Source organism: Ranitomeya variabilis, chromosome 5, assembly GCF_051348905.1.
Source record: "Ranitomeya variabilis isolate aRanVar5 chromosome 5, aRanVar5.hap1, whole genome shotgun sequence".
NCBI classification, from domain to species: domain Eukaryota; kingdom Metazoa; phylum Chordata; class Amphibia; order Anura; family Dendrobatidae; genus Ranitomeya; species Ranitomeya variabilis.
This window is the reverse complement of record NC_135236.1, coordinates 410,337,083-410,351,078: the sequence shown is the minus strand read 5'-3', so window position 1 is coordinate 410,351,078 and position 13,996 is coordinate 410,337,083. Positions and strand designations below refer to the sequence as shown.

The 13,996-nt window shown below is 41.4% G+C and overlaps 1 protein-coding gene across 1 annotated transcript in view; it reads left to right on the top strand.

The window, feature by feature from the left end:
- FGD6 (FYVE, RhoGEF and PH domain containing 6) overlaps window positions 1–13,996 on the top strand; it is a 173,490-nt gene that overhangs the window by 152,681 nt on the left and 6,813 nt on the right. Inside the window, exons 15-19 of the mRNA XM_077265145.1 lie at window positions 2,536–2,638; window positions 2,865–3,008; window positions 6,631–6,733; window positions 12,329–12,453; window positions 13,808–13,936. Of these exons, the coding sequence (XP_077121260.1) occupies window positions 2,536–2,638; window positions 2,865–3,008; window positions 6,631–6,733; window positions 12,329–12,453; window positions 13,808–13,936 (604 nt within the window). The remainder of the gene's footprint in view (window positions 1–2,535; window positions 2,639–2,864; window positions 3,009–6,630; window positions 6,734–12,328; window positions 12,454–13,807; window positions 13,937–13,996) is intronic.

Sequence of the window (13,996 nt, the reverse complement as noted above, 5' to 3'; positions counted from 1 at the left end):
TAAGGAGTTATTTTTTAATTTCTCCTTTCTGTTACAAAGAGACTAGCTTAAGAAGTTCACGTTATAACTTATACTCTGCTCAAAAAAATACATGAAACGCAATGTTAATCCAAGTCAATCACACTTGGAAATCACTGTGAAATTAACCTGTCCAGTCATGAATCAACACCGATTGTGAATCAATTTCTCCTGCTGTTGTGCAAGTGGAACAGACAATGGGTAAAAATGATAGGCAATTAGCAAGACAACCCCTATAAAAGAGTGGTTCTGCAGGGAGTGACCACAGACCATTTCTCTGTTCTCATCTTTTTGGGTTGTTGTTTTGGTCACCTTTGTAATTTGTCATTGCTCTAACCCCTAGAGGTACAGTAGCATGAGGCAGTGTTTACAGCCCACTGCCTATCTGCATTCAGGTATTGCAGCTCATCGTGAATGGCACATTGTTGCGAGCTGTGGCAAGAAGGGTAGTTGTGTCTGTCAGCAGTGTCCAGAGCATGGACAAGATACCTTGAGGCAGGCCACTACACCATGAGATGTTAAGGAGGCCACAACCTAGTAGCAGGACTGCTAACGCCTCCTTTGTGTAAGGCGTAACAGGAGGAGCAATGCCAGAGCCCTGCAAAATGATCTCCAGAAGGCCACTAACATCTAAGTGTCTGCTCAAATTGTCAGAAACAGACTTCATGAGTGTGGTATGAGGGCCCATCGTGCATGCAGGGCGATTGGCATTTGCCAGAGAATAGCAAGATTGGCAGATTCGACATTGGCGCCCTGTGCTCTTCACTGATGAGTGCAGGTTTACACTGCGCACATTTGACAGGCGTAACAGAGTCTGGAGACTTTACAGCGAACATTCTGCTGCCTGCAACATCCTCCAATATGTCTGGTATGGCAGTGGGTCAGTAATGGTGTGGGGAGGCATTTATTTGGAGGGCTGTACAGCCCTCCATGTGCCAGCGAGAGGTACCCTGACTGCCATTAGGCACCGGTATGAGATCATCAGACCCATTGTGAGATCATATGCAGGTGCAGTGGGCCCTGGGCTCCCTCTGATGCATGACAATGCTAGGCCTCATGTGGCTGGAGTGTGTCAGCAGTTCCAGCATGATGAAGGCATTGATGCTATGGACTGGCCCGCCCGTTCTCCATACCTGAATTCAATCAAGCACATCTGGGACATCATGTCTCGTTCCATGCACCAATGCCACGTTGCAGCACAGACTGTCCAGGAGTTGGTGGATGCTTTAGTCCAGGTCTGGGAGGAGATCCCTCAAGAGACAATCTACCACCTCTTCAGGAGCATGCCCAGATGTTGTAGGGAGGTCATACAGGCACGTGGAGGCCACACACATTACTGAGAATCATTTACTTCTTTTTAGGTATTTTCGCTGACATTGGATCAGCTTATAATTTGATTTTCCACTTTGATTTTGAGTATCATTCCAAATTCAGACCTCCATGGGATATTAATTTTGATTTGCATTGATCATTTTTGTGTTTTATTGTTCTCAATGCATTTCACTATGTAATGAATAAAGATTTGCAACTGGAATATTTCATTCAGTAATATCTAGGATGTGGGATTTTAGTGTTCCCTTTATTTTTTTGAGCAGTGTGTTAAGCCCAACTGGGCATTACCAGATATTTTTCTCTGAGGGTGTGTACTTATTCCCCTGCATGATGTTGACCAGTCATAAGCCAGCAGGAAAGGGGGAAATAAATAAAAGGCACCACAATAGTTTGTGTGAAATATGTAATTACAATAAGTCTGCTCTTGTTATAGAGCTGTGTGTGATTACAAAGTCTTGAGCTTAATGTCCTGAGCTGAGCAGAGCAGATGTGAGTGTGATTGCATACACCTTTCAGCTTTCATCTCTCTGCAGTCAATGTAGGAGGAGCAGTACAGCAGAGCTGAGCTTTGTCTGCTTAGAAACATTTTTAGCAGCTCTCCACTGGCAGTGCTCTTGGCTCTGCTGTGCTGCCTTTCCCCACATTAACTGCCATGACATGAAAGCTGAAGAAGTGTTAGCATCAAACTCCTCTCTGCTTCCGGCAATTTGTAATCATACAGCTCTGCTGGAAGACTTTTGAGAGCAGGGATGTCTGTTATGACATGTATCACACAGAAAAAAGCCTGCTCTTGATGGATTGCCCTGTGTAAATTAAGTGGTGGAGATCATGTGTGGCCATTACTCATATAGTCAGTGAATGGATCAGTTGTTGCATGTGCTCACCATTGCTCCATTCACACAGAAGACCTTGGGTCCCCTGTTATCCTGAACAGTCAGAATCCCAGCGATCAGATTCCAGCAATTATACATTTGTAATTTATCCTGTTAATTGGTTGTTTGTATATAGGAGATCATTTAATTGAAGTACAATTCAGATAGTGAAGCAATGCCACTGTGACAACAAGGCACAATATATGCAAAATAATTGTAAAATATTTAAAAAGAGATTACATGTCTGATGCCTTGGTCATCTGAAATTCTATACATTTATAAAAAAAAAATATTTTCTTTTTCTTTTTAACAGTTCTGCCACTGAGAGAGATGATTGGCTTGATGCAATTTCTTCAGCAATAGAGGCTTATGCCAAAAAGAAAATTACGTTCAATCCTGCTAAAAGTCTGGAAGAGGTATGTTTCAAATCAAACTGGTTATTTTTTAGCAGACAAAGTGTTGAATAATCACAAACTAATCATGATGCCAAGTATATAGTAAACTTCACACAATGGATGCAATGAGTCCTAAAATATTGTATTCTATGATGTGTTTCTGTAAGGTAGCACAAAAGCTATTCCGTTCTGTATGGAATCTCCATTATTCAAGTATTAACCCAACAAAATATTTTGCTTCTTTCAGACTGATCCTGAAGAAGGAGGAGATAATTCTCTTGGCTCAAAGGCACCAATCTGGATCCCTGATGGCAGAGCCACAATGTGCATGATGTGCACTAGTGAATTTACACTGACTTGGAGAAGGCATCACTGCAGAGCCTGCGGAAAGGTGTGTTGTTAAGTTGGGCAATGTACTATTGTGCTGAATTGTTAAAAATCTGCCAATATATTCCACAGTGCTTTACAGACCTCATCTCTGCCCTCATCGGGGCTCACAATCTAAATTCACCATCAGTATGTCTTTAGAGTGTGGGAGGAAACCGACTCAAACACTTCTAATTATGGAATTTTTGCAAACAGAATATTCACCAGAATGGAAACTTACAGAAAATCCTGATTCTATGGCTGTGCCATAAAATCTGCCTAAAATCTGCATGAAGAATCGCTCAGAAAACGCTCAAAAGAATGAACATATGCATTTCTATGTAAAAACGATTTTCTGTTCTTATATTCAGGCTTTTGGGCATCTTTTATCCGTGTTAAGATATTAAGGAACTTAAATCAATAAGAATCACGAGACACCCCCAATAGAAGTCTGGGTGTCTTTTTGAGAGTTTTCCCAGCATTTCTGTTTCAAAAACTGGAAGATGTTTTTTCATTGTTCAATGGGAAAAAAAAAGTATTGAAAAAATGCCAGTCAAAAAGACAATTGGAAAATGTTTGAAAAACCTAACGTTCATCAAAAATAATAAAGCAAGGAGTCGACCAAAAGATGCTTAAAGACATAAAAACGCTAATGCGTTTAAAGCATCTTACTCATGGAAAATTTGAAGGGTTCGGGCCCGTTGAAGCTGTTACAAGCGAAATGGCTGTCGTCCTTACCTGCACTCCCCGCATTCCTCCCTAGCCTGCACGTCCTATTGCAAATGCCTGTACCATAAAGGTTTAAATAAAGGGCTTTTGAACCTTTCTTCAACATGGTGAGTGCCGCAAATTCTTCTTAATTTTGGAATCTGGACAAGTATTTTTTCTTGTTGAGCACCAAAAAGCTGTTGAATTCGCTATATGACATTCAGTTAAATAGGGAACCATTCTTTGAACACAGAGTGTGGAAATAGATTCTCTTCAGTGCAGTTCACTTTTTTTCTTGGTTTGGATTGATATCCGATATGAGACCTTTGGTTGAAGAACCCCTTTTACATATCCTTTCAAAGTCAGTTGGTGTAGACACCTTCAAACCGGCCAAACAAGGAGGAAGCAAAATGTTTAATCTGCATGTACTGAAAAAATTCTCTATTAGAGATAGCAAATCTGGACTTAACATCATCAAACGAAAGAATCTCCAGTGTGTCCCCATCAACCAGGTCTGCAAATCTAAATACACCCGCCAAGATCCACGGATGGACCATTGCAGGATCCATGCTATTTGGTATTAATGGCTGGTATATGAAGGATATCATCGGTGAATTAGGGGAAGCCAAACAAAACTTCCTAATACATGCAAGCCAAACCTACCTCGTAAACTGCATAGGGCCCAACAGCGAAGTTGGGACCCCAATAGGCTTAATTGTCCATAATAAGGAATTTGCATGAAACGGAGGTAGCCATAGTTTTTCTATTTCTGTAAATTGTTAAAGGCCCATAGTGAAGCCCATGAGGGAATCCTACGCAGATGAGGTGTCCAATAATATTTCATAATGTCAGAAACCGAAAGGCCCCCTTGTGTTTTTTGAGAGATGAGGACACGCTTGGAGATCCTGTGACGCCGACTATTCCAGACGAACCTCATTATAGCTGCTTGCAGAGACTTAAGTTCCCCCATAGGGACCCTAACCTGTAAAGTTTCAAAGTCATAGAGCAACATGGGAAGGAGAGACATTTTAATTGAGGCTATTTGACCTATCGACGAGAGCGGCGACCATCCATCCAGCAATCTCCTCAAATCACCAAAAAGTGACAGAAAATTGCAAGAGTATAGATTATCATAGGAAGAAGACAAATTAACCCCTAGATACTTGATAGGATCAGTCTTCCATCTGAATTTGAAATTTAGTTCTAAATGATCCAAGGTGCTTGAAGGAATATTTAATAGCAAGGCTTCTGTTTTAGACCTATTTAGTTTATAACCCAAAAGGCCACCATACATCCTTGCATGAACCCTTTAGCACTCATTTAGGCCAGTTTAATTAAAAGTAAATACAGTGTGTCCGTAAAGTCATGGTGCACTTTTGACCAGTCACTGGAAAGCAACAAACAATGATAGAAATGTGAAATCTGCTCCAAATAAAAGAAAAACTTTCCCAATTTCCTACCTGTTCAGTGCAGTTCAATGTGGGCTCCATTTGTTGCCCTACACACATCCAAACGATAGTGAAGTTCTTGCCACACATGGGTAAGGATGTCTAGTGTAACACAGTGAATAACGTCTGTGATTCTCTGTTTTAAGTGATTAATGTTGTTGATACATTCAACGTACACATGTTGCTTCACATGACCCCAAAAGTAAAAGTCTAAGGGCGTCAGATCCGGGGATCGTGGTGGCCATGGCTTGACAGAATCCCTGCCTATCCACCGTCGGGGGAATGTTCCATCCAGAAACTCGTGAACAATGGTGGTGTAGTGTGGAGTAGCACTGTCCTGTTGAAAGATTACACCTTCTGAAAATTGTGGCACTGCATACAATTCCAACATGTCAAGATACATGTTTGCCGTCAGACCGCTCTGCGAAATAAATGGGCCGATCACCTTGTCATGCATCAGGCCACACCACACGTTCACTTTAGGGGTGTTACGTTCGTACTCAACGTAGGCATGAGGATGTGCAGCAGCCCATATTTGGACGTTATGGTGATGAACATGTCCACAGATATGGAAGGTCGTCTCATTGCTAAACACAATCTTCTGCAAAAATCTTGCATCATTGTCGATCTCATGAAGCATATTTGTAGCATAAAACAGACATTTCTTTAACAGCTTATGAACTGTAGTCTTGCTTATGTGTAATTGTCGAGCACACACATGCACAGATTTTTTTAGGGCTTCTTAGGTAGCTATCCCGTATAGCCTCTACAGACTCGTTACTGACAGATGGCCTACCAGAACGGGGTTTCTCCACCAAACTGCCAGTTTCCTTCAACTGCTTATCCCACCGAGTAGTTATTACTATGTGGTGGCGCTTTGTTATAAGCGCGCCGATATTCACGTAGCCCTTTGGTCACGTGAACCACAGAACTTTCCTTTGTACCGTCCATATCTCGACTGGCATGGAAAACCACACAGCTGTTATAAGCTTGTGGTTGCATGATGTCACAGACCTGGCAGTGTATTAATCAGAGTTCAGTTTATCGGGGGTTAATCTGACTGGGGCTCAGCAGCAGCTTAAATGAGTTTGTGTTGCTTGATTGGTTCTTGTTAACTCTCCTCATGAACAGGTCTGATATGATTGGGCCAGATAAAGGGTGCCAAAATGTAAACTATAAAAGTGCACCATGACATTACGGCCACACTGTATATCTCTCATGTTACGTATGTTTTTGGAGTGTAGCAGATAACAGTAGTACCCTGAGGGCGCCAGAGCAAACACATTACATAGTGTATAAAAGAAAGCATTTTGTAGTATCTAGCAATTACAAAAATGCCTTTTATTGGTATCCCATGGACCCATCCTTATGATTCTCTGTTGACTAGTGAACAATGATAAAGCCTGATCATGGAATATGCAATCACACAAACATATATTGTACCCAATGTCTGTAGATGGATAAATATAATGTTATATATTTGGCTTTTAGATAGTGTGTCAGGCCTGCTCAACAAACAAGTACAGCCTGGAATATCTGAAGAATCACTTGGCACGCGTGTGTGATCACTGTTTTCAAGAACTCCAGAAGCAAGGTAATGTAGCCCAGAAGCCATGACTGCATGCATTCTTCCTCGTCTTTCATGGACCAGAGACTGATTGTAGCTGCTGAGGTGCACCAATTATTTAAATGAGCAAATCTAAAAAAGCCATTACTGAATGTGTTATCCATAAGTGATTAAGTTGCACCTTCTCCTCAACTCTCATATTAAATTACTTGATTTCTTCCTCTGCATTTTCACTAACTATCTCTCCAAAAACACATGGCCAACTTTTCTACAAATGTCACCTTATATTACTAAGGAATAGGACTGTCATGCACTTTGCTACTGGGATTCAAACAAGATCTTTGTAATCAAAAAAATCAGGCCATGTTCACACCTTCCATTTAAATGATGCGATTTATGTAAAAGATGTACAATTAAAGGGAATCTGTCAGCAGGATTTAACCCCCAAGCTATTTGTGTGTATACAGCTCTTTCAAAGACAAGTGGAAGAATAGTTACATGGCCAGTCCGTTCCTCCATTATTAACAAATTGGCGTTTGAATTGATATGCAAATGAGGCCGACTCCTCCGGCTTGACTGACACAGTGCTGTGTGACTTTTGGCCTGACACAGTGCTGTGTGACTTTTAGCAAAGAAGTCTTTGTTTCCTTAAGAGCTTGAATGCAAAGCTAAATGCAATGGCCATGGTTAACCTATACATGCTATGACGAAAAACTGCAAAAGCATGCAGTTTTATTATAAAGCTGCAGTTTTTTCATATAAAACTCCAACCCCCACAAATGCATGGTTACACAGATAATACAGACCTGTATCCACCAAGCACAACTTAGGCCGGATTCACACAAGCGTAGAGCATCGGATGCGATCTGCTAATGACCCTCACTCCTGCTCTGCTGCGAGTGGGAGCCGAGTGTCAGTACTCTGTGCTCCGATCCTCCAGCATGACAGAATCGGCAGCACAGGTGCGGAGGAGACTGAGTAATTTCTCCATCTCTCCATCGCCTTCCTCGGTGTATATCAGACTGCACTGGGCTGACATCCAAGTGCAGTGCGATGTTTCACTCGCACCCATAGACTTAGATGGGTGAGAGTGAGCCGATTCTCACTGCCAATCGTAGCATGCTACCATTGTTTTCTCATGCTGAATCTGCATGAGAAAATAATCGCCGATTTGCTTGGCCCTATAGTATAACACGGGGCTGAGTGCTATCCAATAAAACATCGACTAGCACTAAGCCAAGTTATACGCTTGTGTGAGCAAGGCCTTATTTTTATTATGGTTCAACTGAGAATTTTAGCTTGTAGTCAGGCATAGTCCCCAATTTTTCAAGCTGTTTTAATCAGTTTTTTTGCTTAAAACTGATTAGAAATGTTGACATTTTTTGCGTAATGGTCACAATCTCTCAGCGTAAGTGTACGAGATCTGCATTCTGGCTCTCATAGACTTGCAGTGAGTAGTGACTTCCGGTTTGCCCAACAAACACTGGAGGGATCCAGCAGGTGAAGACTGCATCTGGTAAGCGTGAGACTGGGTGCAGGGAATTTAGATTATTGGCACAACTCCAGTGGTAAAATAAAATAACAATCTGGAGTGATGCCGTAGGAGGCACATGCCTCTTAGTGGACTTGGAGCATCTTACTCCTGCACATTTTCAGAATGCAGGCTAAATTGTGTTTGGCTTCATCACACTATATCATTACCAACATTTACACATTTTGACCTCGATTTATCAAGACAGGCATTTTGCTGTCCAGTCTGGATGAATCTGGGCCAAAAAATGTAAATATTGGCAATGATAAAATGTGATGAAGCCAATGACAATCTAGCCTGTCTTCAATGCAGTGTTACTGTAGATGGCTGTGGTGTTGCATTTTCTTCATTTTCATGATTTTTATGAGTAAACCATGGTAAAAGCTCTTCAGCCAAATAAACTCGTGGTTTTGGCACCTCAACTGTGATATTGTACTTTACCCAGAAAGATATCTTCATTTGCACAAGGTTGATGATATATTGGTAGCATGATAACGACGATGGAAAAGTGCTCCTCTTGGAAAACAGGGGTCCATTTTGCTATGCTGGAGACCATTTTCCTACCCCATTTTAGTAATTTGTAATTGGACGTTAATGTGATATCTAGATAATTACTTATCTGTATGTACATATAGCCGAGGGATGGAATGATCAGATTATGTAAACCCAAAGAGTTGTGTTGGCTACGTTTTCATTTCCTCGTGTATGCATTTCAGGTAGAACACTGATCTAATTACGGTCACTTGCTTCCATCTAAAGGCCAGAAAGGCAGTTTGGTGTCCATTCCCATCATCTGTTTTCAATAGGATTGCATGTCATGTAACGGGCAGTTGGTAGATTTTGGGTTTTCACATGGTGCAGGCCTGAATAAGCTGAAAACTGCACTTCATGTGGTCAGAGTTTTCAGCCACATTATTGCCAAAGCACGAGTCCCACGTCATACTCTCATATTTTGGCTAGTATAGTGTATTTGTAAGCAAAACATGGAGGAGGTAGAATTCTTTTTATTACACTTTTTTTTTCTCTGTAGATATCAAGTGTGACAATAAATGCTGCAGGTTTTGCCTTTTCAAATGATAAAATCTCCAACAATATCTGCTGCGCAAACTGACTTTCTACAGATTTCAAATCCACTGTGGAAAATCCACAATCACTATAATCTTAACACGTTCCATATTACTGTGTAGTCATTAGTTATGATCCTGGTTCAGAATTCACACTACTCAAAAAAATAAAGGGAACACTTAAACACAATGGAACTCTAAGTCAATCACACTTCTGTGAAATCAACCTGTCCAGTTATGAAGCAACATCGATTGTGAATCGATTTCTCCTGCTGTTGTGCAAATGGAACAGACAACAGGTAGAAATGATGGGCAATTAGCAAGACAACCTTTTTAAAGGAAAAGTTCTGCAGGGGGAGACCACATGCGATTTCTCTGTTCTTATCCTTTTTGGCTATTGCTTTGGTCACTTTTGCATTTTGTCATTGCTTTCACTCAGATGTTGCTCAGGTAGTGCAGCTCATCCAGGATGGCGCATCAATGCTAGCTGTGGCAAGAAGGGTAGCTGTGTCTGTCTGCACAGTGTCCATGGCATGGTGCAGATGCCAGGAGACAGGCCAGTACACCAGGAGACGTGGAGAGGTCCGTAGGAGGGCAACAACCCAGCAGCAAGATCGCAAGCTCCTCCTTTGTGCAAGGAGGAACAGGAGGAGCAGCACTAGAGCCCTGCAAAATAACCTCCAGCAGGCCACTAACATCCAAGTATCTGCTCAAACTGTCAGAAACAGACTCCATGAGGGTGGCATGAGAGCCCGACATCCACAAGTAGCTGTTGTGCTTACAGCCCAACACCGTGCAGGGCGATTGGCATTTGCGGATGAGAGCGAGTTCATACTGATCATGTGACAAAGTCTGAAGACACCATGGAGAACGTTCTGTTACCTGCAACATCCTCCAGCATGACTGCTTTGGCAGTGGGTCAGTAATGGTGTGGGGAGGTATTTCTTTGGAGGGCCACACAGCCCTCCATGTGCCAGCCAGAGGTACCCTGCCTGCTATTAGGTTTCTGAGATGAAGGGCAGACACATTGTGCAACCATACGCAGGTGCAGTGGGCCCTGGGTTCCTTCTGATACATGACAATGCTAAGCCTCATGTGGCTGATGTGTATCAGCAGTTCCTGCATGATGAAGGCATTGATGCTATGGACTGGCCTGCCTGTTTCCGAGACCTGAATGAACCCAGTTGAGCACATCTGGGATATCATGTCTCTATCCATCCACCAATGCTACATTGCGCCACAGACTGTCCAGGAGTTGACTGGTGTTTTAAACCAGTTCTGGGAGGAGATTACTCAGGAGAACATCTGCCGCCTCATCAGGACCATGCCCAGATGTTGTAGGGAGGTCATACAGGCATGTAGAGGTCACACACTAATGAGCATCATTTACTTGTCTTGAGGTATTTCCACTGAAGTTGGATCAGCCTGTAATTTGATTTTCAACTCACCAGATATCCATTTAATTGCATTTATTAATAAATTGCAGGACACTGGGGGAGTGGTAGTTCAAAGACAACCTATGGCCATTATGTGTAAAACACTCTTTCTCAAGCTCAAAACAGCCATAGGTCATCTTAGAATACTACTTTTTGTATTTTACAACTTTTGAATAGATGCAATTAAGTGAATATCTGGTTTGTGCTGTGGGAAGTAGATTCTGAATATTCAGAACTATATAAATCCTACATTGTTATAGAACAGGTGCATCTCACAAAATTATAATATCATCAAAAAGTTAATTTATTTCAGTCCTTTGGTTTCGGGAACCATGTTATCTGCTGGTGTAGGTCCACTATGTTTTGTCAAGACCAAAGTCAGCGCAGCAGTTTACCAGGACATTTTAGAGCACTTCATGATTCCCTTTGCCGACAAGCTTTTTGTAGATGGAAATTTAATTCTCCAGCAGGACTTGGCACCTGTCCACACTGCCAAAAGTACCAATACCTGGTTTAAAAACAACCGTATCATTGTGCTTGATTGGCCAGCAAACTCACCTGACCTTAACCCCATAGAGAATTATGGGGTAATGTTCAAAGGAAGATGAGACATCAGACCCAACAATGCAGACGAGCTGAAGGCTGCTATCAAAGCAACCTGGGCTTCCATAACACCTCAGCAGTGCTATAGGCTGATCGCCTCCATGCCATGCCGCATTGATGCAGTAACTGATGCAAAAGGAGCCCCGACCAGGTATTGAGTGCATTTACTGAACATACATTTCAGTATGCCAACATTTCGGATGTTAAAATAATTTTTTCAAGCTAGTGCTATAAAGTATTCTAATTTACTGAGATAATGGCTTTTGGGTTTTCATTGGCTGTAAGCCATAATCATCAACATTAACAGAAATAAACACTTGAAATAGATAGTCATTACAAATAGATTGATCTAATATATGAGTTTCACTTTTCGTATTGAAGAACTGAAATAAACTAACTTTTTGATGATATTCTAATTTTGTGAGATGCATCTGTATGTCCTGTATTCCATCTGTTGGTGAGTATTTATTTACACATCATGGTCATCTCTCCATTTTTTTTTTTTTTTTTATTGCAGGATTTTTCCTAAACTAGAAATCCTCACCCTCCACCAAAACATAGGCCCTTTGTTAATCAAGACTGGCATGAACAACATCGGTATTGTTGAGGGGGAATGGTGGAATCAAATGCTCCTGATTCATTAAGAGGCGCATTCCTTTTAATGAATCTGGTTCATCTGCAAAGTGGCATCGTCATGATCTGGCCACAAATAGCCATGACCCCATGGCACCTCAGCTATGCCCATGTTGGTGGAGCTTGGCAAAACTGGCATAAAAATGCCAAACGTCACGGAGTTGCTCAAAAACTTTGCAACTTTTCAAAGCGATTTACAACAGAGTTCTGGCTTATTCTCTTTGATGTATTGGGGCCATAGTGTTTCAGTAACAATTTTGTAAAATTCTAGGCAGATATCTCAAAATATGACGCCTTTACAACATGCTGCAATACATCGGTGGAGTTTTATCTTGTACTTTTTTTTTCTGCATAGATAGCCAATACATGGCAAAGACAGGTTCACCTGCAAACCACAAGTCCCCTTCTAGTGCTCTTTCATCGGTGCTCCATAGTATTCCATCTGGAAGAAAGCAGAAGAAAATCCCTGCAGCTCTTAAAGTAAGTTTTTTACTTTACAGTCTGGTTTGTACAGCCCTTAGGGCATTCGAAAAACATAAATTCACAATTAGTGTTATTAATGGGGTTACAGCAAACTTCCTTTTAGCAAAATTGTCTATTTACAGAGGGTCTCGGGAGTTGTGATAACCAATGAGCCAAGCCCTTGTAGTAATATGCAAGTGCACAAGGGAACATTCTTTACTGGCCCATGAGCAGGTTAATTTCCAACAATCCTTTGATGGCCTCAAATACTTCAGACTGATTACATCAGCCATTATTGGATTTTTATTGACCGATTATGCAGCCAGTGCTGAGTCAACCTGAAAAATTCAACATGTCAGGCTCGTGGTTTAAACAAATTTGGATGCTAGTCCCTCATTTCACAGTAACGTAACCTTAAACGGCTATATCTGTTGACATTCTGATACATATTTTCAATGGGTAGAGTGGAGTAAGCTGCTGTAAGTTATCTGTGGGGGTGGCTTTTTTCCAACAAATGGATTGGGCTGTGTAAATTCAACAAGTCCGATTGTGGAAAAGTTGATATAGATTAAATGGTTCAAAGGTTTGGCTGACATACACCATATGCATAAGTTTGTGGCAGGATCTCAAGGAAATGACAAAACAACCCGCAGCCACCGTACTTCTGGAAGAAATTAGTATATCAATACCAGTAGTGGAGAATGGCTTTTTTCATTTCTACACATTTTCATGCAAAGTACTTCAAAACCTAAAGGCTATGTGCACACGTAGGAAATGTGGTGCAGAATTTTCTGCACAATCTGCATCTCCTGGCAGAATCCGCAGGTGTGTTTTTTTTTTTATGCGTTTTTTGTGTGTTTTATGCGTTTTTTGTGCAGATTTTACCACTGTGGATTTATATAATGGAGGGGTGCAGAAACGCTGCAGGACTGCACAAAAGAAGTGACATGCACTTCTTTGAAATCTGCAGCGTTTCTGCGTAGATTTTTCTGCACCATGTGCACAGCTTCTTTTTTTTTCACATTGATTTACATTGTACTGTAAATCACAGTGCAGTTCTGCAGCGTTTCTGCTGCAGAAAAAAACGCTGCAGAACTGCACTAAATCTGCATCGTGTGCACATACCCAAAAGATTTCTGTTTAATATCCTGCGTTCACTGAACTTTACACTATAATCTCAGCCATTTTACTTAAATGAAGAAAGATTGTAGTGAAAATCAGAAGTGCGTGTGTGCATCTTAACAAGGTACGCAGACAGTAAAACTGGAATTTTAACTGGACAATTTTCCAGTAACTACCTCACAGTGAGCCTAAATTCTGTATGTAATCTGTAACGCGAAAGGTCTGGTCTAATTCTAGTATATATCCTCAGGTGTCAGCCAGTACAGAAGATTCCACCATGAGTGGATACTTACATAGATCAAAAGGCAGCAAAAAGCCTTGGAAACAATTGTGGTTTGTCGTAAAGAACAAAGTCTTATACACATATGCTGCTAGCGAGGTAAGATGGAGTTTCTTTTCATGCATACTTTGTCACCACTGACTGAAAAGAACCAGCCAT